Raw genomic sequence first — 22,373 nt, forward strand, 5'->3', positions numbered from 1 at the left:
TATAAATATATTAATTAGAAATTTTTAAAAATTAATTTTAAATTAAATTTAACATATATTAAATATAATAATTTAAAAATAATTAAATTATTTTTTTAAAATAGCATTTTTCAAAAAGTAAGCTTGAACTTTGAGATGCTGGGATTAATTATTAAAAAAATATAAAAATAAAACTATTTATAAATTAAATGTGGATTTGAAATTATTTATAAAAATAGTGTTTACTTAAGAAAAAGTTATTGAAAAAAGAGTTTTTTTACATGTCAAATTAATAATGTTTTGTTAGTATAGTTATGTACTTTTGAAAATATCACTTTCAATAATATTTTTATAAGCACGTAGTCATATGCCTTTAAAATATTACCCTAATGACATTTTCAGAAGCTCGTGATATAAAAGATATAATTATTTAGAAGTATATAATTATTTTTTTGTTAGTATTTTTTTATTCATAATGTGTGTATATTATATTTTAAATTTAATATATTTAAATATAAATTTAATATTATTATTTAAGCATAAAATTTATTAGCTAATTGAATATAAGTTTAAATTTAAGATATTATTTTGTTAATAAAAGAAGACCTTAAAGCTTAATTGTTTCATATTGAAAATGAAATTAAGAGCATTTTAATTTTTTATTATAATTAATGGTAAATTGGATAGAAATTGAGCATATAAACTAATTTGTCAATAGAATAAAAGGTGACAAATAAATTTATTTGATTTTTAAAATGTAGAGATTAAATTATTAATTTTATCAAATTTCAAAAATTATATTAGAGTTTATCCTAAAAAAATCTAAAACATACTAAATATAAAATAAAATTTCTGATTTGTCCATCAAGTAGAGTTCTTGTGATTTTATAATTGTTTTATTATTTTATTATATTTTAGTTTTCAATAATTTTAAAATTGTAAAAATTATTTTTTAAAATATATATTTATTATACACTCATTAAAAAAAAATAATTGAATAAAAATAAAATAAAAAACACAAATAGAAATAATAATGGTAAACCTTTAAATAATTTTCTTTTATAACACATGCTCTTTTAAAAATGCTATTAAAATTGATATTGTTAAAAAATGTATAATTATATACTTCTGAAAATTTAATTGAAAGCGATATTTTTAAAAGCATACAGATACATGCTATATTTTCTATTAAAAAGTAGTTAAGTTAACCTATTAAAAAACTTAATTTTTCAGTAGTATTTTTTAAAACAAATATTACTTTTATAAATAATTTTAAAATCACATTAAATTTATAAATACTTTTTATTTTTATATTTTTTTAATAATTAATCCGAGATGCCGTTTGGAAAAAAAAAAACCTTGATATGCTGCGGGTCTCGCCTGGAGTTCACATGTACCCTTTGACAGACTCACTAATGTTGGTCAAATCAACCATAGCAGAAAAGAATCTTCTTTAAAAAAAAAGGAAAACAAAACAATAATGCATATGAAATATATTTCCAACTTTGACCTTAGAAAGCCTAGCATGGCTTAGTTCAATTGTGCTTAGATCCAGCTTGGAGGTCTCGTTTTTTCAATCTCTCTGAAAAAGAAAAAAGAAAAAACCTTTGCCCTCAGAAATCGTGCGCCATTTTTTGTGAGAAAGCTGCGCATATTTCAGCAATGAGCTTGTCCATGTCCATCTAGATGCAAGTCATGGCTATAATACATACAAGACCAAAATGGGGTGGAAATAAATTTTCATTGGAAAAGATACAAGCTATCAATCCTTGGGTATAAGCTACGAGCAGTAATTATCAAGGCCCAAATCCCTCAGAGCATCAGTTGCAGCATCCTTGCAGGTTTCATGATTTTCCTTGGCCCTCCTTATAATTTTCTCAATGCCTTGGCTGAGCAGGAGTGTTCTGTAAAATAAGAAAGCCGAGTTTAAAAGTTAGTGATGGCAATGGCATCACAATTCAGTAATGCTGGCAGAATTAGTCTCTGGTCTGTGGTCTATCAGAATTATATCATGACCAATGCTTTACATTATTTGATACCTTGATGATATATGTCAAAAACACCAAGGATAAAAAAAATTGACATTACCCATAGAAGGGCAATAAAAGAACTTGCCTATTCTCGGGGTTCCTAACAACAAGATTGCGGATCATGAGGCAGGAATTCCTCTGCAATTGTTGTGCAGATGGAAACTTCAGCATTGCTTGGATAGCAAGGTCTCCAGCTCCAGCTTCTATGGCACGGGCTGCATTATTTGGGGACCTTAAGGAGAGTACTGTAATGATAGACATAACCTGAACCACAGTGAAAAAAAATATATGCATCTCACAAAACTGCATCTAAGATAAAGATGAAAGTATAAAACTGATAAAAAGATACAATCTCACAGACAACAGTTATTGAACTTGAACAAGAAAAAATTGTAACTAACGTAGTAAAAGCACATTGATCAGTACTATCATCTATGATTTGTACTTTTCTAAGTGACAGTCATATGTATTATCATCTATGATTTGTACTTTTCTAAGTGACAGGCATCTTGCTGCTGATGAACACAACTAATGTGGCAGTTAAATATCAAACCAAGTGCCAATAAATGAAATGCACAGTACAGTGAGAACTCAATGGGACTTGGTAAGAAGAACCAAAACATTTCATTTGGGCAGAACAATAAACTTATATGAACATGATGGTTATGCACGCAGAATAGTACAAGATTGACTTCTACCTCTTGCAGGACAGAAGGGTCATCAGAAAATCTTCCTGAAAGTTGGATTAGCCTTTCCATGCCCCCTTTTTCTATGATAGCACTCTTATTTGAGTCACTTGCTGCCAACTAATCAAACAAAACAATTTAGTAATGCCATATTGCTCAACAACCAATCATATCAACAATAATGTTTAGAGAAACTTCAGGCGTCTTCTGACTCATTACTGGTTGTTCAGATTGCCCTATAACTCAAGATCCATGAACTTGAACATGGAAAAAAGCGATTTAATGTCTTTGGAAATCCAAAAAAGGTGCTGCATTATACTCAGTTTATAAACCATGAATAAGTATTACAGACTACTTTTTTTAATAGACTAATACCATGAATAAGTATTGCAGACTATTTTTTTCAATAGACTAATTTGTAGAACAGTAATACATTGTAACCGGTACCAATGTGCAAGAGTTATGCAGCTTTACAAAATTTATCATTCAATTAGTTCCCAATAGGTGGGTAAAAATCAATATGACATATCCCCCATAAAAATTAAAAATGACATATTAGCACAAGATTAGAAAAGAATGTTGCAAAGTCTCATTAGATCAAACACGAGTTCATTTTTCGTGCAGCATATTATACCAAAATTGAAATATAAAAGGCAACTAAAATTTATTCAAAGCGTGGTTCTCTTTATACCTTGGATAACAACGAACAACAAGTTCTAGCTACTGTTTTGTTGCCTTGTTGACTGCTGTCATCAATACATTTGAGAATTGTGTCAACACCTCCTCTTTCAGCAATGGATTTACATATTTCATCCTGAAGTAAAGAAGAAGATAAGAAAACAACCTTAAGAGCGAATAAGGATATTCCCTAACTCAATACCTTTCTTGTCATGCAAAATAACATTTCTCACAAATGTATGAGACCAATAAGTCCAATTATCTGAATTATATGAGACAGAGAATTACATGAAATATTGAAACTAGAAGAAAAGATTTCATTTCTAAACATCTGTAGGAAAAATATTTCTCTGATGGAGGAAAAAAATTCATGTTACTATATGTTATTTGTAACAAGATTTAACTGAATTGAGTTTACTATATTCAGATAATAATAAGCAGCCAAAGTTTCTACTAAATGGCAGAAAATTTCAAAATTTTCCTAGTGCACGTAAGAATGTGGTCAACTCCGCCTAAGTAGTTTGCACTTAGCCGGTCCCAAGCCCGGATAAAGGAGGAGGGTTGCGGTAGGTGACAACCAGCGTAAAACTTTCGTCACACCCTATGATATGGTTCCAAAAGACATAAACGTTGGGGCGTCCTCTACTAACGACGCGCTACATCGGAGCCCGGGTGTAGTGATAAATATGCAAGGGTGTAGGGCGTTCACCGAAAGCGACGCGCCATGCCGGCGCCCGGGTGTGGTGTTAAGTGAGCAAGGGTTCCCACATCATGGACGGGTGTGGGTAAAGAAGTTAGTCCATAGGACAGATAGTAGAACAAATAGTGGAACAGAACACAAGATAGACATAGAAAACAATAGAAGATATCATAGAAGGAGACCAATTAGGAAGGAGCAGGATAGGAGGAGGATCAGGGTTGGTACTTGGAATGTTGGATCACTTACAGGAAAATTAATGGAGCTTGTGGATACCTTGGAAAGGAGAAGGGTGAATATTGCTTGCATTCAGGAGACTAAATGGGTAGGAGAGAAAAGTAAGGAAGTGGGTAATTCAGGGTACAAACTGTGGTTTACCGGAAAGGAGAGAAACAAGAACGGAGTGGGTATAATCATAGACAGAACATTGAAAGACGCAGTAGTAGCTGTGAAAAGAGTAGGAGATAGAATTATACTAGTAAAGCTAGTACTAGAAGGAGAAACAATAAATATAGTTAGTGCTTATGCCCCACAAATAGGACTAGACAGTGAGAGTAAACAAAGATTTTGGGAAGATATGAATGATTTAATGCAAAGCATACCGAATGAAGAGAAAGTTTTCATTGGTGGAGATTTAAATGGACATGTAGGAAGTGATAGGCAAGGTTATGAGAATGTTCATGGAGGTTTTGGTTTTAGCAGTCGAAATGAGGAGGGAAAAAGCATCCTGGATTTTGCTATGGCATACGACCTAATACTAGCAAATACCTACTTTATAAAAAGAGAGTCACATTTAGTGACTTTCAAAAGTGGGCAACATAGAAGCCAAATCGACTTCCTCTTAACCAGGAAGACAAATAGAGCTCTATGCAAGGATTGCAAGATCATTCCAGGAGAGGCTTTAACAAGTCAACATAGGTTGGTGGTCTTGGATGTCAAGTTTAGGAACAATTCAAGTAAGGTCAGAAGAAATAGTGTAGCTCGAACAAAGTGGTGGGAGTTCAAAGGAGTAAAGCAAGTGAAGTTCAAAAATGAGCTTCTCGAGTCCGAAGTATGGAAGCTAGATATGGAGGCCAATGATATGTGGATATAGATGGCATCAAAGATTAGAGAAGTAGCTAGAAAAGTACTTGGAGAGTCTAAAGGACATGGACCACCCTCAAAAGAGAGATGGTGGTGGAATGAGGAAGTACAAAAGGCAGTGAAGAGAAAAAGGGAATGGTATAAGAAATTACCTAAATGTGATAATAATGAGGCATATGAACAGTACAAGATAGCAAAGAAAGAGGCAAAAAAGGCAGTTAGTCAAGCAAGAGCACAGGCCTTTGAAAAATTATATGATAAACTTGGAACTAAAGAAGGGGAGAAAGACATTTATAGATTAGCAAGGAGTAGAGAAAGGAAATATCAAGATCTCAATCAAGTTAGGTGCATTAAGGATAAAGAAGGAAAAGTGTTGGTGAAAGATGAGGACATTAAAGAAAGATGGAGAAATTATTTTAATGATCTCTTTAATAATAGTCAAAATGGAAATAGCGTGAATATAGATTTTAGAACAATAGAAAAGAATGTAAATTATATTAGAAGGATTAGATCTTTAGAAGTAAAGGAAGCACTTAAGAGAATGAAAGTGGGTAAAGCCTGTGGACCCGATGAAATACCAATTGAAGTGTGGAAGTATTTAGGAGATATGGGAGTGGCATGGTTAACTAAATTATTTAATAAGATTCAACTCAAAGAAAATACCTGATGAATGGAGGAAGAGTATTTTAGTACCTATTTTTAAAAATAAGGGAGACATACAGAGTTGCTCAAACTATAAGGGAATTAAACTCATGAGCCATACTATGAAGTTGTAGGAGAGAGTTGTGGAGCATCGACTACGTCATGATACTTCTATCTCTCTCAATCAATTTGGTTTCATGCCCGGTCGTTCAACTATGGAAGCGATCTTTCTCATTAGAAGCTTGATGGAGAAATATAGAGATGTGAAGAAAGATCTACAAATGGTTTTTATTGATTTGGAGAAGGCTTATGATAGTGTTCCAAGAGAGGTCTTATGGAATGTGTTAGAACAAAAGAGGGTATCTATTAGGTACATACAAGTATTGAAAGATATGTATGAAGGAGCAACTACTATTGTGCGCACAGTGGGAGGGGACACAAGAGATTTTCCGATCTCAATTGGATTACACCAAGGATCAGCCATAAGCCCTTACCTTTTTACATTAGTTTTAGATGAACTGACGAAATATATACAAGAGAGTATTCCTTGGTGCATGATGTTTGCGGATAATATTGTTCTGATAGATGAGACACGAGAAGGAGTCAATAGGAAGCTAGAACTTTGGAGAAGTACTCTAGAGTCAAAGGGTTTTAAGTTAAGTAGAACGAAGACAGAATACATGCATTGCAAGTTCAGTGAAGGCCAAACTGGTGATAGGAAAAGAGTTAGTTTGAATGGAGTGGTACTGTTCCAAAGTAATCACTTTAAATATCTAGGCTCAGTCCTTCAAGTAGATGGGGGATGTGAGGAGGATGCTAGTCATAGGATTAAAGCCGGATGGTTGAAGTGGAGACGTGCCACGGGAGTTTTATGTGATCGTAAGATTCCCAATAAATTAAAAGGAAAATTTTACCGCATGACCATACGATAGGCTATGTTATATGGTAGTGAGTGTTGGGCACTGAAAGAGTCGTATGCATCTAAGTTAAGAGTTGCAGAGATGAGAATGTTAAGGTGGATGAGTGGCCATACTAGACTAGATAAAGTCCGTAATGAAAGTATTAGAGAAAAGGTAGGAGTGGTGCCAATTGAAGATAAGTTGAGAGAAGGGAGGTTAAGGTGGTTTGGTCATGTGAAGCGTAGACATACGGAGGCTCCAGTTAGACAAGTAGAGCACATTAGGTTAGAGGATAGAAAGAAAAAAAGAGGTAGACCTAAATTGACTTGGAGGAGAGTAGTACAACATGACTTAGAAGTATTACACATTTCTGAGAATTTAACCCAAAATCGTTCAGAGTAGAAAAAGCGAATCCATATAGCTGACCCCAAATTTTTGGGATAAAGGTTTAGTTGAGTTGAGTTGAGTATGTAAGAATGTGGTCAGTGGGAAGTTTGGAGTTTTCAAGTGCTATAATATGAGAAGTAACCCATCCAACATACTAATTTAGATATGCCATGGTAAAAAAAGTCTCCCAAATGCTTCTAAGGTTTGAGGATTGCAATGTCATGAAAATAATTACTAGTTTCTAGAAGCATGCAAAATTGCAAATCATAAAGGACACAAAAACAATGGTAAAATGCAGTACATGATAGTTGTCAAATAATTTATTTAGTCAAGCAATTACATGTGTGCAGGCTCTAAAATGTGTATGACAATAGAAATTTGAGAATAGAAAAACACAAGGGAAACCTCCAAATACTTATCTCACATAAATGTCCAGACTATTCCAGAGAAAAGTGATATTATAAAAGCCATAAAAATTTAAGAATTAGTGTAACATTAACTATTTGGCATCTCTTAATTGAATGAACTTACATTGACAGCAACAGCCTTTAAAGCAATGCTTGCTGAAACTAGACTAGGTGAAGCAAGCCCTCCACACAATGAGTCCACAAGAGCTCCTGCAATCCCAATCTTCGCAAACCTTCGTGCATAACCATAAACCTGTAAATTTGCATACATGTCAGTTTTGTGGAAAACCTTTTCACTAGGCACAGTAGGCAAAAATTATACATCATTGACAAAACATGCTTAGCAAGTTAGCTGGGTCATGAAGGAGTGATCTAGGCCCATTCTCAAAACAATTGTTCCATGAAACTGTAAGTTTTCTAACTTTCAAGGCAACAGCATGATTGATTAAGTGAATTTTCAACAGTTCCACATTTATTATGCTCTTGAATTGTTTAGTTCAGCCATCCTGTTTTATAGAAGTTTATACATCTTTATCTAATATTTACTTACTTGGGAAGCCACAACACGGTTATCATCCGGTGTTAACAGAACACGAATGGCATCATATAAACTTTGAACATTCCCTGTGTTCTGTCTATTCAGTACTTGCAAAATAAGTTCATCAATTTTCAATTCCATGAATGACTCTTTCAGAATCTCATTGCCAGTTGCAGCTGCAGCAACAACATTAAAACCACAATCCAATATGTCTAAACTTTCACTTTCACCTTTTAAGATACCGGCCAAGATTGTTGGTCCATCACTGGACCTAAATGTTTCTGTACTTTGGACATCTGCAGATTACAGGAAAAAATCGCACAATCAACAACAAGAATGAATGTAATATTTTCCAGACTTGCAGTTATAGGATTAGTAAGAGAAGCATAACACAACTTCTTAGAAAGATGTTATAAGTCAAGGAAGAATACTTCAAGCTAAATAGAGAAATCCATTTTTAATTAGAACCTAAATGTATATGAACACCTAAAAGGCTTTTCTGGGAGTATGATCACTATAATTTGTTTCCCATCATCACAATTGTGGTTCCTGAGAAGAAGTTTCCAACAACTTTAGAAAATTATTATACACATGTTTTAAAGATGCAACATTAAGAGCAAAGGGGGGAGAGAACAGTTTGTATACATTAGGATTTATAAAGAATGTCTACCTGCTATAGAAACACCTGATACATCAATAACCTTATGCCTAAAGGGGACTAGTAACATTTACGTTATATTGATTCTCAAAATCAAGAATTTGAAATCCAAACTGAACAATTAAACCCTTTAAAAACAATTCTATACAAAAGCACTTTTACAATTTCTAGAAGCGCGTAGAGAACCATTGAATGCAAATTTCACGTTTTATATAATCTCAATGGATTCAATTCTAAGCTAGCAGATCCTAGCAGTGAGGGCATAGATGGGATACCTATTTGTGTGGGCAAACAAGACGTATATGAATAACTTGAAAACCTATCATCAGCATATGTCTAGCATATTCCTCCAATTAAATCTTTGCACCATTCGTTTCCTAAGTGAACTAATAGCCCTACGTACAAAAGCAATTTAGCTGTCTTTCACAAGTCTTGTCATTCATATTTCACATTCTAATTCTACGCATTAACTACAAGAACAAACAAAACAATCCATATGCGTATGTTTATACCGTAAAGAAACAATGCCAATGTCTTCAAAGCCGAAACAAGAACCTGCTTGGATCCAATCGCTATCTTAGAACAAATAGAGCAAACCAATTCCACCCCACCATTTTTTACAGCTATTGCTGCATTTCCAGACCCTTCAACACTACACAGTTCTGTTAGCTTATCAAACAAGCCAGCCATCTCATCCCCACTAATTCGATCCTTTGGAATAGATTCCAGCTCGTTCAATCTTTCCAAACAATGAATCACTGGGTTGTCTTTTGCACTACCCTCTCCAGGAACGCACGTCACTATACCTGCAAAATAATTTCCTTTCCGTTATCATTTTCTTTTCCTTTTCGCGCTTTCCAGGGGAAAAAAGGGGAGAAGAAGGAGGAAGATGAAGTGAAAATGGTATATTTGGGGGACAACCGGAGAGATCGACGCCTTGGAGAGTAAGGGTCTGGATGGCGTCTTGGAGGGCTTCAACCGGGTCCATGCCGAGGTCTTCCATGTTCTCTTTCACCAGCTCGTCGAACGCATCCTGGGAGATCGTAAGGGCATTCTTGTTTGGTGGACCCATCTCTCTCTCTCTCTCTCTCTCACTCTAACTGTAGAAATCGGCGATGGACTGGTGGCAGAGTGGAAAAGAGATGTGTCGGTCTGTCCGAGACCCAGAGAGCCGAATGGGGAGTGAGTGTGAACAGTGAATAGAGATCTGATTTGAATTTTAAGTGGAAAAGGCGAAAAAATAAATTTTTATAAAAGAATGTGAATTATTCTATTACAAATAATAAATTTAATCAATTTTTAATTTGATTATATTAATAATTTACAAAATTTTAATGTAAATTATCAATTTAATTTACAAAATTTTAATTTGCTCTAACTTAGTCCCTGTTGCCGGCAATGAAAAGAAGAGAGAAACTTCTAGGTTTTAGTTGCTTCTGTTAGTTTATTATTATTATTATTATAATGGGCTAAACTTGTTACTTGGGCTTATTTCTTTGGTAAGAGACTAATATTGGTTTTATGGACTTTATTTGTGTGATGAAACTCTTCATACTTATTTGCCCATTGGGTCATGAAATGCAATTATAACTTGTTTTTTGGTAAATCAATAAATAAAGTATATATAATTTTATTCAAATTACATTAATTTTAATTATCATGGTCACTCATATATTAAAGTGCAAAATCACATCATATTTTTTCTTATATATTTTTTACCTTTTTGTCTAATAGATACTTGAATTTGTTTTTTTCCTATCTCACATTTCAACTCATTAAAGGAACATTTGCCAAATGGGAAAAAAAAATGAAAAAGTATGGTGGCAAAATGAGCTATGGTTGGTTATATTGGATATCAAAAGTTTGTAATGCGATTAAATTCTTCAAGAACTTCAGTGTCTGATCCTCCATATCTCTTTCCTCCTTCAAGAACACCAAAACTCAAAATATCCATACTCAAAATGATTGAAACTTGGTGGAAATAAGGTTGATGGCGAAGGAGAGGAGGGACCTAGCAGCATGACCAATTGTAGGCTAGCCCTTAACAGTGTTGAAATTGCGGGACATGTAAACATTGATAGAATCAGTTCCTAAGGGTCAAATGTCCATACATTATTGTTGTTTGATAATGCTCTGTGAATAGCTACCTCCGAAGAAAACAAGTGGCTGCTACATCTCTCGTTGTCTAGCCACTCTCTTTTGTATTTTGGCAGCAATTCTTAGATATGTATATTCAAATCCTTCAACAAAGCTATAAAGAAAAATAAATTCTTGGGGTCGTCGAAGAAATGTGGAGTTGGTGGATTCAAAGAGCATACGAGAAACTACGGTGGAAGTATTGGGTCTTGTACAAAGGAATAAGCTTGTGGGTAATGAAGTAAGAGCTGAAGAAATAAAGAGAAAAAGAAACCCGGAGAAGCCATTTATATTATTTGAAATAGAGATTGCTGCTTTTCTCTTGTTGTGGCTGAAGCCTTCCATGTATGTGTACAAGTTTTATTTTTACATAGAATCCCCTGTTGTTCTTCTTGGTGGGTGGTCCCTTGAACTCCACCATTTCTCTGCATTTAAGAGATGATTTTTGGAACTTGAAAAAAAATAAAGAAGATGAAATGGGGCCAAGGCCGGAGCTACACTTGGGCTAAGGAGGCACTGGTGCCCTTAAGTTTTTAAAATTTTTTAAGGGCATAATAATAATTTTTTAAAATATTAATATTTTTTAATTATTACTATATAAATTTTATGAGGTATTAGGCCTCATTAAACTTTAAAATAAGTATTTTAAAATCTTTTAGGATATAATATAGTAGTAATTTCTCAAAAATCAATTGTTATCCCAATATTTTAAAAAATTTTAGGAGGATTACTAATTTTATAAAAAATAAAACTCTAAATTTTAATTGAATGATATTAATAGTGAAACGTAAATTTTTTTTGTAAAAAAATTTAAGACATCATTATTTCTTGGCTTATTCTATACTATTAATTTTATTTTACAGCAATCACTAGTTTCTTTTCTTTGAAATTTAAATTATTGGATAAATTATCAAATGAAATTCTAGCACATTTATTTTGTCATTTTTTTTATCAATTTAAAATTTTAGCAGCTTTCTTCTCATAATCTTATTGCTATTATTGAAATTTCTCCCTTACTATAATTTTCTTAGACTCTTAAAAAAGATATTTTATAAATTAAAGCCATATCATTTATTTTATTTAATTTATAATTTTAGTTAAATTTTTTTTTCATGATTACTATGAAAAAAAAATAAATTCAAAATAAATTAGATAAATTTTTTAATTTTAAGCCATTAATAGATTATAAGTTTAATAATTCTTAATGTTAAGCATTTATTATTGTTTTTTAATTAGCAACAACTTTCATTTAATTTTTAGCAAGTAGATTTTATTTTTAAAATTTTTTTTTGTAAATTTATATTATTTTTACGAATTACATATTTTTTTAATTTGGCCCTCCTAGATGGATTTTATGGCTCCGTCACTGAATGGGTCTTTCGTTTTTGGTAAATGAAGTGAAGATGAAAGGAATTAGTGATGAGAGATGTGGGTTTGTTGGTGTTTAGTTTTTGTGCCAAATTTAAGAAAAAAAAAACTAAAAATCACACAGACTAATACATTAACATAGAAATGTTATTGCTTTCTTGTTGAATTTTTTTTTTTTTAATAAGTTTTTGGTTCAGTTGGTCAGTTCAAGAATAAACAAAAGAAAGAAAACCAAAACAAGAGCACATAGAGAGAGAGAGAGAGAGAGAGAGAGAGAGAGAGAGGTGGGTGATGGAGCAGAACAAAACGCAGCGAAGGTCTTGGTTTCTAGGTGCAAGATGTGGTTTGCATAAGATCACATGGTGTTCATGGGTTGGAAAAACTCAAATTGACTGATACACCCTCACTCAGCAAATAAATGAGTCTTCACTTGCTTAATAACTACCCTTCCATTGACCGTATAATTTTGTGTTTAAGTGATGTGTTTTTATTGAGTTAATGTATGTAATGGGCAAAAAAAAAAGTTCATACGTCTAATAGGTAAAAATACAATAATTCAAGTGTTTAGGGATATATTTAGATATTTTTTTACTTAAATCCAATTTGACATGGATTTAAAATATAAAATATATGGTGAAACTCATCTATTAATTCACTACTCATTCTCAAAACTCAAATACTAAAATATTAAAACTTGTCCATTCAATTACAATAATCTTTTGCATTATTTCAAGTAAATCAATGGCATTAATTAAGGAAGCTATATATTGAAATATTTTGTGGATTTTGATTATATAAAAATTTGCTTTGACAATGATGTGATTCAAGTTTTGGATTTTTCTTGAAATAAAATTAGCTCATTATTTTCACTGTTTAATATTGAATTAATATGAGTCTAACTTCTTATGATGCAACTTGTGTGTAGAAATTTGTTGTTTAGGGATCCAAATAAGAATGGAAGTGTATATATATATATATAATTTTCAATTCCTCTACTATTTTTCAAAGAAAAAAGGAAAACATAGAAAAGAAAGACTTGGTTAGAACAGAACAAAAATGTCATGACTTGAAAACATCTTGACTTTGCATTTGTTATTTAGTTTCGTGTGTGTGTATTGGACTTGGTAGGGTTAAATATTGGTTCAAGTTGCATAGCCAAATATTGAATCCACTTGATGCATTCATTTATATCATCATTTAGGTATAATTTTTGCATATAATTTATCCTTCTTCATAACTATTACTATAGATATTAGCATATATTTAGTCAATTTTACAATTTTACACTTCTTAGTTTAACTTTTGGAATTTATTTGTTTTGTAGGTTAAATTTGGAGAAATTTGGTATATTTTGATCAGAGCAGTCATTTGGAAGAAATTAGAGTTGAATTGCAAAAATTTTAAAGTTGAATTAAAAAAAAAAAAGGCTGAGAGCTGCACAACCTGCAGTACAACCAATTTAGCTTATGTCGCAGGTTGTGTCGATCGTCAGATATGCAGTTTTTCTCAGGCAGTAGGTTTCACAACCTACGACACAACCCGTGACACAACCGATTCAGCTTATATCATTTTTACTGGAAATGGCTGACGTGGCATTTTTGTTACTCTGATTTTATACCTCACTTTCTCTGGAATCTTCCACCTTTTTACCCATTCTAGAGCAGATCTCTGACCCATATAAAACCTCATTTATCTATTTCTTTAAAAAGGGAGGAAGAGAGGCATTTTTGGCAAGAAAGAAGGAGAGAAAGAGAGGAGGACGGGAACTATTTTCCAGCAGCAGCAGAGGCCATTTTCTGCACTCTCCAGCAGCAGATTCATCAGCATTCTTCTGGGTTTTTCTATTACTTAACTTAGATTTTCATTATTTCTTCATTTCTACACTTGGGTTTCACTTGAAACTATGATTTATGAGTAGTTATTTGAGATTCTAGAGATGGGTTTGTAAATATTGCTTTGTATTGTGGTTTTGAACTGATTTAGTCATTTAAATGAGATTTGTTACATTTTGATTTATTGCTTGTGAGCTTGTTGCCTTACTTGATGAATGGGCCCTCATTAAGTTAAGCTTTAATCCTTAATAGATGGACTGAAAAATGAATATTTGGGATAGATAATCTTGCAATAAACTTAGTTTTCTTGGTGTTAGAGATAAGCTAAGAGGATTAAGGAGACTTTCCAAAATCAATTACGGCTTTAATTGGGTTTTTGTTAGGTTTGGAATACCGTGAAAACATGGTTTGATTTAATGAATACCAACTTTGAAATGCTTGAAAAAGGTTTCAAAGAACTAAGAATTGATTTCCCTCAAAATTGCAATTCTCATGTGTTTGGCTAAATTAGGGATAAACCACATGTAAACAATATGGAAAACCCTATCTCTAGAATCACTTTAATTTTTATTGAATTTAGATTTAATTCCTCCCAATTTCATAAATAGAAATTTTAAATTAAATTTTTGGTAATCTAGTTTAATTAATTTAGTTAATTGTTTGATTTAGTTTAAATTCCTCAAATACAAATTTTAATTTTAAATTTCATTTTTAATATCTTTAAATTTTACCATTCTAATTAGCTTATCCTTTTATTTCTAATTTAAGCACAATTCCCTGTGGGAACGATATTATTTTTAAAACTATACTACTGTGACCTGTGCACTTGCGGACACACTATCAAGTTTTTGGCGCCGTTGTCGAGGAATTGTTTGTTTTTAAGTTGGATTTTAATTGTTTTAAGCTGATTAGAATTTTTATTTTCTTTTATTTTCACTGCTGTTCCTTGTGTTTTTCAAGTACTTTTCTTGTTTATGAGACGATCTAAAAGCACAAGTGATACTGAATTGTTGTTCAACCCTGAAATTGAAAAATTCTGTCGAGCCAACAAAAAGGAATACAAGAGAAGAAAGGAAGCAGAAAAAGAAGAACAACAAAGATTTGAGCAAGAGGAGACAATTGAAAATATGGAGAATCAAAATAGAGCTATTGGTGGAAACAATGGAGAAAATGAGCAAAATAGACAGAATGAAGTTGTTAATCAAAATGATCCTCAGAGAAGATCCATGTTGGATTATGCTTTTCCTAGATGTGCTGATGTGAGAGATAATAGACCTATCATTGGAGCTAATCAGTTTGAGTTAAAGACTGGTCTCATTCAAATGGTTCAGAATTCACAATTTGGAGGTAGTCCACTTGAAAATCCTCATTCTCATTTGAAGAAATTTTTGATGATATGTGGTACACAAAGGCAGCCTGGAGTTTCAGATGAAGTGATTCGGCTCACCTTATTTCCATTCTCTCTTCGGGATTCAGCATTAGAGTGGTATGACTCACTTCCACAAGCTACTATAGCTACTTGGGAGCAGCTATCTCAAGCTTTTCTATCTCAATTTTTTCCACCTGGGAAGACCACTCATTTAAGGAATTTAATGGTAGTTTTTAAGCCAAGGGATGATGAAACTTTGTATGAATCTTGGATGAGATTTAAGGAGCTTGAAAGGCAATGTCCTCATCATGAAATACCCAAATGAATGATTGTTCAGAATTTCTACACCAGAGTTACTCCAGCCATAAGAAACACAATTGATTCACAAGCAGGAGGAGATTTCATGAGAATGACAAATGAAGAATGCTATGATCTATTAGAGAAGATTGCTCATAATACCCATTTGTGGGGGAATCCTAGAGCACTTGAGCCAAAGAAGGCTGGAATTTATGAACTTGACTCAGTTAGCTACATGAATGCAAGATTTGATCAGTTGACTCAGCTTCTTAGTGATTTTTGCACAAAGGCAACAACCTCAACTCTTACAACTATGCAACAAGTTGCCTTCACAGATGGAACTCAAAGTTGTGGAGTTGTTTACTCTTCTTATGGTGATGATTATTTGCAAGAACAAGCTGTTTATGTAGGAGGTTATCAACAGAAACCTATGGGAAATTCTTACTCTAACGTGAACAACTCAACATGGAGACCACAAGCAACTTTTACTCAACAAGTTCAAAGCTCAAATTATGCTCATAACCAGCAGTATATGCAGCAAAATAAACCTCAATTTCAGACCACAAGGCAGCTACAACCTGGATATCAAACAAGAGCACAACAATCCCTTCCACCTCATGAACCGAAGCCAACCTTGGAAAGCATGATGGAGAAATTTTTTGCTGAACAAAGCAAGATGAATAGCAAATTGGAGGAAGAAATGCAACACATGAGACAAACCATAGATCAATTACAAGTTCACAACCGCATGTTAGAGACTCAATTGGCTCAACAAGCAAGCTCATCGGGAAGCAAATCCTATGGGAAACTACCTAGCCAACCACAAAACCCTCATGAACAATGTAAGGTTGTGACCTTGAGAAGTGGTAAGAAAGTTGGTCAAGAGAGTGAAAACAAGAGAGAAGAAAAAGAGAGCACAAAAGAAGAAAATTCAGTTGAGAGCAAGAAAAATGAAAAAGAAGAAGAAAGCAAAAGTGAGCAAGATGAGGGAGAGAAACCATACATCCCACCTGAGCCTTACAAGCCCACCCTTCCCTACCCTCAAAGATTCATCAAGCATAAGCTAGATAAACAATTTGACAAATTCCTTGAAGTGCTAAAGAAGTTGTATATCAATGTGCCATTCACTGAAGCACTATCCCAAATGCCAAGTTATGTCAAGTTTTTGAAGGAGATTCTTACCAATAAGAGAAGGCTAGAAGATTATGACAACATCAACTTGGGAGAGCAATGCAGTGCTATAATTAAGAAGAAGTTACCTCCCAAATTCAAAGATCTGGGTGTGATTTCCATTCCTTGTCATATAGGTGATAATTGTGTGGCAAATGCCTTATGTGACCTTGGAGCTAGTGTCAGCCTAATGCCACTTTCAATATATGAGAAGTTGAATATGGGAGAGTTGAAGCCCACAAACATGTATCTTTTATTGGCTGACCGTTCAATTAAGTATCCAGAAGACATTCTAGAAAATGTGCCTATCAAGGTTGGGAAATTCTACATTCCGGTGGACTTTGTCATTTTAGATATGGAAGAAGACATAAAAGTTCCTATCTTATTGGGAAGACCCTTTTTGGTAATAGCTGGTGCATTAATTGATATAAAGGGTGAGAAATTGACACTTAGAGTGGGAGATGATCAAATGATATTCAACATCAATCCAGCCATGAAAAGGAAATATGAAGAAGTTGAGTCTTGTTTGTGGGTAGACATTATTGATGAGATTGTTCAAGAGCATTTTAGAAAAAGCTATCCACAATACTCTCTTAAAAATTGCTTAGTCCATGGTGGGAGCATTGATGATGATAATCACAACATAGCTGTTTTTGCACAATACTTGGAGAGCTCTCCACCACATCCTAAAGCCACAAATTTTTAGCTTGAAGAAGTGCAAACTTTGGAGATTAAATCACCATCATTAAAGGTAGAGGATGCCCCAAAGGTAGATCTTAAACCTCTTCCTTCCAACCTCAGGTATGCTTTTCTTGGACCCAATGGAACATATCCTGTTATAATTAATGCATCTTTGACTGATATTGAGAATGAAAAATTGTTGAGAGTTTTGAGAGAATATAGAAGAGTTTTGGGTTATGCAATTGGTGATATAAAGGGAATTAGTCCAACAGTCTGTATGCATAGGATTTTCCTAGAGCCAAATAGTAAACCTTCCATTGAACACCAAAGAAGATTGAATCCTACAATGAAGGATGTTGTGAAAAAGGAAATCCTAAAATTACTAGCTGCTGGAATTATTTACCCCATTTTTGACAGTGAGTGGGTTAGTCCTGTGCATGTTGTACCAAAAAAATGTGGCGTGACAGTTTTTAAAAATGAAAATAATGAATTGATACCCACTAAAACTGTTACAGGTTGGAGAATGTGCATAGACTATAGGAAGTTGAACAATGCTACAAGAAAAGACCATTTTCCCCTTCCTTTTATGGATCAAATGTTAGAGAGATTAGCCAAGCATTCTTTCTTTTGTTACTTAGATGGATATTCTGGTTTCTTTCAAATTCCAATCCATCCTGATGACCAAGAAAAAACTACCTTTACCTGTCCCTATGGCACCTTTGCCTATCGAAGGATGCCATTCGGATTGTGTAATGCGCTTGGCACCTTTCAAAGGTGCATGATGTCCATTTTTTCTGATTTTATTGAAGAAATTATGGAAGTCTTCATGGATGACTTTTCAGTATATGGCACTAATTTTGATTCATGCTTGACTAATTTGTCTAAAATCTTGCAGAGGTGTGCTGATAATGATCTGGTGTTGAATTGGGAGAAATGCCACTTTATGGTCCAAGAGGGGATCGTTCTAGGGCATTTGATCTCAAACAGGGGAATAGAAGTAGATAGAGCCAAAATAGAAATTATTAAAAAAATGCCCCCTCCAACCACTGTCAAAGGAATGCGGAGTTTTCTTGGACATGTCGGGTTTTACCGGCGATTTATTCAGGATTTTTCTAAACTTGCTAAACCCTTAACAAATCTTTTGAATCATGATGTTAAATTTGATTTTAATCAATACTGTATGGTTGCTTTTTGCAGGTTAAAGACGACATTAACAACAGCTCCTATCATGCAACCCCCGAATTGGACTTTGCCATTTGAAATCATGTATGATGCAAGCGAGTTTGCTGTTGGAGTTGTCCTTGGCCAGCGAAGAGATAGAAAACCTTATGCCATTTACTATGCAAGCTGAACCCTTGATGAAGCTCAAGTTAATTATGCTACAACTGAAAAGGAGTTCCTTGTAGTAGTATTTGCACTCAATAAATTTCTTTCTTATTTGGTCAACTCAAAGGTAATAGTTTTCACTGATCATGCAGCAATAAGGTATTTAATGAGCAAGAAAGAAGCTAAATCAAGGTTGATTAGATGGATTTTGTTACTTCAAGAATTTGATTTAGAAATAAGAGATAAAAAAAGGTGTTGAGAATGTGGTGGCTGATTACCTTTCTAGGATAAAAACTGAAAATAAAGATGATGATATTGTGCCAATTGATGAGTTTTTTATGAATGAGCAGTTGTATGTGTTGAAATCTGCACTTCCATGGTTTGCTGATATTGTGAATTTCTTGTCTTGTGGTGTCTTGCCACCTAATTTATCTTGGCAGTAAAAGAAAAGATTCTTGCATGATGTTAAATTTTATTCTTGGGAAGAGCCTCTTTTGTTTAGGAGATGTAATGATGGAATAATTAGGAGATGTATACCAAAGAAAGAAATAAATGATGTTATTTACCATTGTCATTCTTCTAAATATGGTAGTCATTGTATTGTCTTAAAAACTGTTGAAAAAATCTTGACATCAGGTTTCTATTGGCCTAATATGTTTAAACATGTGAGAGACTTTGTAAGCAAGTGTGATAGGTGCCAAAGGGTAGGCAATATTTCCAAGAGAGATGAAATGCCCCAACAGTCCATATTAGAAGTTGAATTGTTTGATGTGTAGGGAATTGATTTCATGGGGCCATTTCCATCCTCTTATGGGAATAAATATATCTTGGTAGGGGTGGGCTATGTATCTAAATGGGTATAAGCTATTGCTACACCTACCAATGATGCAAAAGTTGTGGTGAAATTTCTGAAAAAATTTGTTTTGACTAGATTTGGTGCCCCACGTGCCATAATCAGTGATGATGGTAGCCATTTCACCAATTTGAAAATTTGATGAGAAAGTATGGAGTAAAGCATAGGATTGCCACACCATATCACCCTCAAACAAATGGCCAAGTAGAAATCACAAATAGAGAACTTAAGCAAATCTTGGAGAAAACTGTCAATAAGTCTAGAAAAGATTGGTCCCTTAAATTAGATGACACTCTTTGGGCATATAGAACAGCCTTTAAAACCGCCATAGGAACTACACCTTATAGGTTAGTTTTTGGGAAATCATGCCATTTGCCCGTAGAGTTAGAACATAAAGCTTATTGGGTCATAAGAGCAATCAATTTTGATTTACAAGCTGCTGGACAAAAAAGACTTTTGCAACTTGATGAGTTAGAAGAATTGAGACTTGATGCTTATGAAAATGCTAGGATCTATAAAGAAAGAACTAAAAATGGCTTGATAAGCATATCAAGAAAAAGGACTTTAAAGAAGTAGATTTGGTTCTCTTATTCAATTCAAGCTTGAAATTTTTTTCAGAAAAATTAAAATCAAGGTGGTCCGGTCTATTTAAAGTTGTGAAAGTTTTACCTCATGGTGCTGTGGAAATTTTTGGTGAAAAATCTGGTAATTTCAAGGTAAATGGGCAAAGGTTGAGGCATTATTCAGTTGGTGAGCCAATTGAGAAGATAGCAACCTGCTATCTCTCTCATTCTCCATAAAATCTTGAGTGAGTAAGGTCAAGCTAAAGACCTAAACTTAGCATTTCTGGGCATAACCCACAATTTTTCATTGATTCTTTATTTCTTTCACATATATTTGTTTTAAATTTTTCTATACTCTTTATTCAGAGTTTGACATTGTTCTAATTTTCTTGTGAAGATGGGATACAATTCATTGCAAGCAAATGAGCATTAAAAAAAATTATATTTTAGTTCTAGCTTTATATTTTAGCTTTAAATTTTAGTTTTAAATTTGTTCACTTATAATTTTCATCTTTCTATTGTTGAATATTTGCTGGTGGATCTTGCTGGATTCCTTGGTCTTTTTGTTAATTTTAAGAGGAAGTTTTTCCAAATTTTGACATCTTGGTTTAAAAGGAAAATTATTTGAATGTGGATGTGTGAATTGGTGCTTTGAAAACTTTATTTTTTTTTTATGAGTTTTTGATGAATATAACAGGTTGAGCAATTAGAATTCATGTTATGAAGGTCTAATCATTTGAAATCTAAATTGTTTCAATTTTTCAGGTACTATGTAATTTTGTCAAATTCGAGCAGCAAATTTCACAACCTGCGGCATAACCGATTTTGGTTGTGTCGTTTGTGTTCACTGGGGCAATTTGGGTAGATTATTTCACAACCTGCGGCATAACCGATTTTGATTGTGTCGTCGCTTGTGTTCACTGGGCGCAATTTGGGCAGATTATTTCACAACCTGCGATACAATCGTTTTGGTTATGTCATCACTTGTGTTAACTGGGCAAAATTTGGACAGCAGATTTTACAACTTCCGGCACAACCTTCATCCTTGTGTTCTAACTTGTGTCATTTGTTTGTGTTTCAGGTTGACAACCCACTTCACTAGAATGGGCCCACAACCACCCCAAGCCCAAAAAGCCCACTAACCCATTCAGATAAAAAAAAAAAAAATTAAAACTAACTAAACCAAACCCAAAGCCCTTAACCCATCACTTTTACCCAAAGCCCATAGCCCATAGCCCAAACCCATACCCGATAACCCCATTCCCTCCCTCTTCCTCTTGGCATAGCCTCCGACACAACCACTCCCTCCTCTTCGCCGTAACCTCCACCACCCACCATCTAAACCAGCATTTTCCTTCTTTCTTCTTCTCCTTCTTCGCATTATTCTTCTTTTTCGGTCCCTCTCTTCCATTTTCACCATGCCCGATTCCCCTCTCTCCTTCGAAAACTCCCCTCCCCATTCCTCACACCCTATGCCACAACACCAACCCACCCAACCCATGAATGCCGACTTGCCGGTAACCCATTCTGGTGATGCCCCCATTGCTACATACAAGAAGAAGAAAGCAAAGAGCATTAAGCCACACAAAACCACAAGCGATGCCAAGAGAAAGAAACCCGAACAGCCCACACAACCTCAACCAGTCTCGCTGCCCACTTCTGCCGTACCTGGTGTTTGCCGTGGAATCCCGAAATCAGCGGTCAAGCGCCCAGGGAAATCTAAAGGTAACTTCGCTATTCCTTCATCTATGCCTACTGCTAGACAATGGGTATTGCCTACTTTCGAAATGAAAAGAAATAAGACAAGAATCGAAGCTAGAAAAATAGTTCAGAATCGGTATTTGGATGTGTTTACACTTAAATCTTTGAAAATATATGATGAAATGCAGAATTTGTTGGATGCTTTGGGTTGGGTGAGATTTGTCCATAAGCAGGAACTGGTTTACCCCACTCTAGTGCAGGAATTTATGGCATCCCTGTCCACTAGTAAGCATAAATATGACTTGGATAATGACTTGACAATCAACTTTAGATGCCTTGGTCAAGATAGGGTGCTGTCCATGGATGATTTTCATCATATATTCGGATTTCCTA

General features: G+C 34.0%; 1 protein-coding gene and 1 non-coding gene across 2 annotated transcripts; both read right to left on the reverse strand.

The window, feature by feature from the left end:
- Positions 1–1,444: 1,444 nt before the first annotated feature.
- LOC110645591 (uncharacterized) lies at positions 1,445–9,837 on the reverse strand. The gene is made up of 8 exons (XM_021798799.2): positions 9,606–9,837; positions 9,197–9,490; positions 8,039–8,322; positions 7,613–7,741; positions 3,387–3,509; positions 2,708–2,815; positions 2,095–2,273; positions 1,445–1,883 (listed from the first exon to the last, which is right to left on the reverse strand). Exons 1-8 carry the CDS (start codon positions 9,754–9,756, stop codon positions 1,760–1,762), a joined length of 1,392 nt encoding a protein of 463 aa, XP_021654491.2. The 5' UTR covers positions 9,757–9,837; the 3' UTR covers positions 1,445–1,759.
- Positions 9,838–15,597: 5,760 nt separating this feature from the next.
- On the reverse strand, positions 15,598–15,704 carry LOC131174308 (small nucleolar RNA R71). Its single transcript, XR_009144556.1, has one exon. It is a non-coding gene; the product is annotated as a small nucleolar RNA R71 (small nucleolar RNA).
- Positions 15,705–22,373: the final 6,669 nt, after the last annotated feature.

The sequence above is a fragment of the Hevea brasiliensis genome, chromosome 15 (assembly GCF_030052815.1).
Source record: "Hevea brasiliensis isolate MT/VB/25A 57/8 chromosome 15, ASM3005281v1, whole genome shotgun sequence".
NCBI lineage: Eukaryota > Viridiplantae > Streptophyta > Magnoliopsida > Malpighiales > Euphorbiaceae > Hevea > Hevea brasiliensis.

Excerpts from the sequence above, each read along its gene's own strand:
- LOC110645591 (XM_021798799.2), bottom strand. The coding sequence starts at position 9,756 with ATGGGTCCACCAAACAAGAATGCCCTTACGATCTCCCAGGATGCGTTC. Across the intron at positions 9,491-9,605 it reads CCAAGGCGTCGATCTCTCCG|GTATAGTGACGTGCGTTCCT; the intron begins GTTGTCCCCCAA and ends ATTATTTTGCAG. Across the intron at positions 2,274-2,707 it reads ACCCTTCTGTCCTGCAAGAG|GTTATGTCTATCATTACAGT; the intron begins GTAGAAGTCAAT and ends ACTGTGGTTCAG.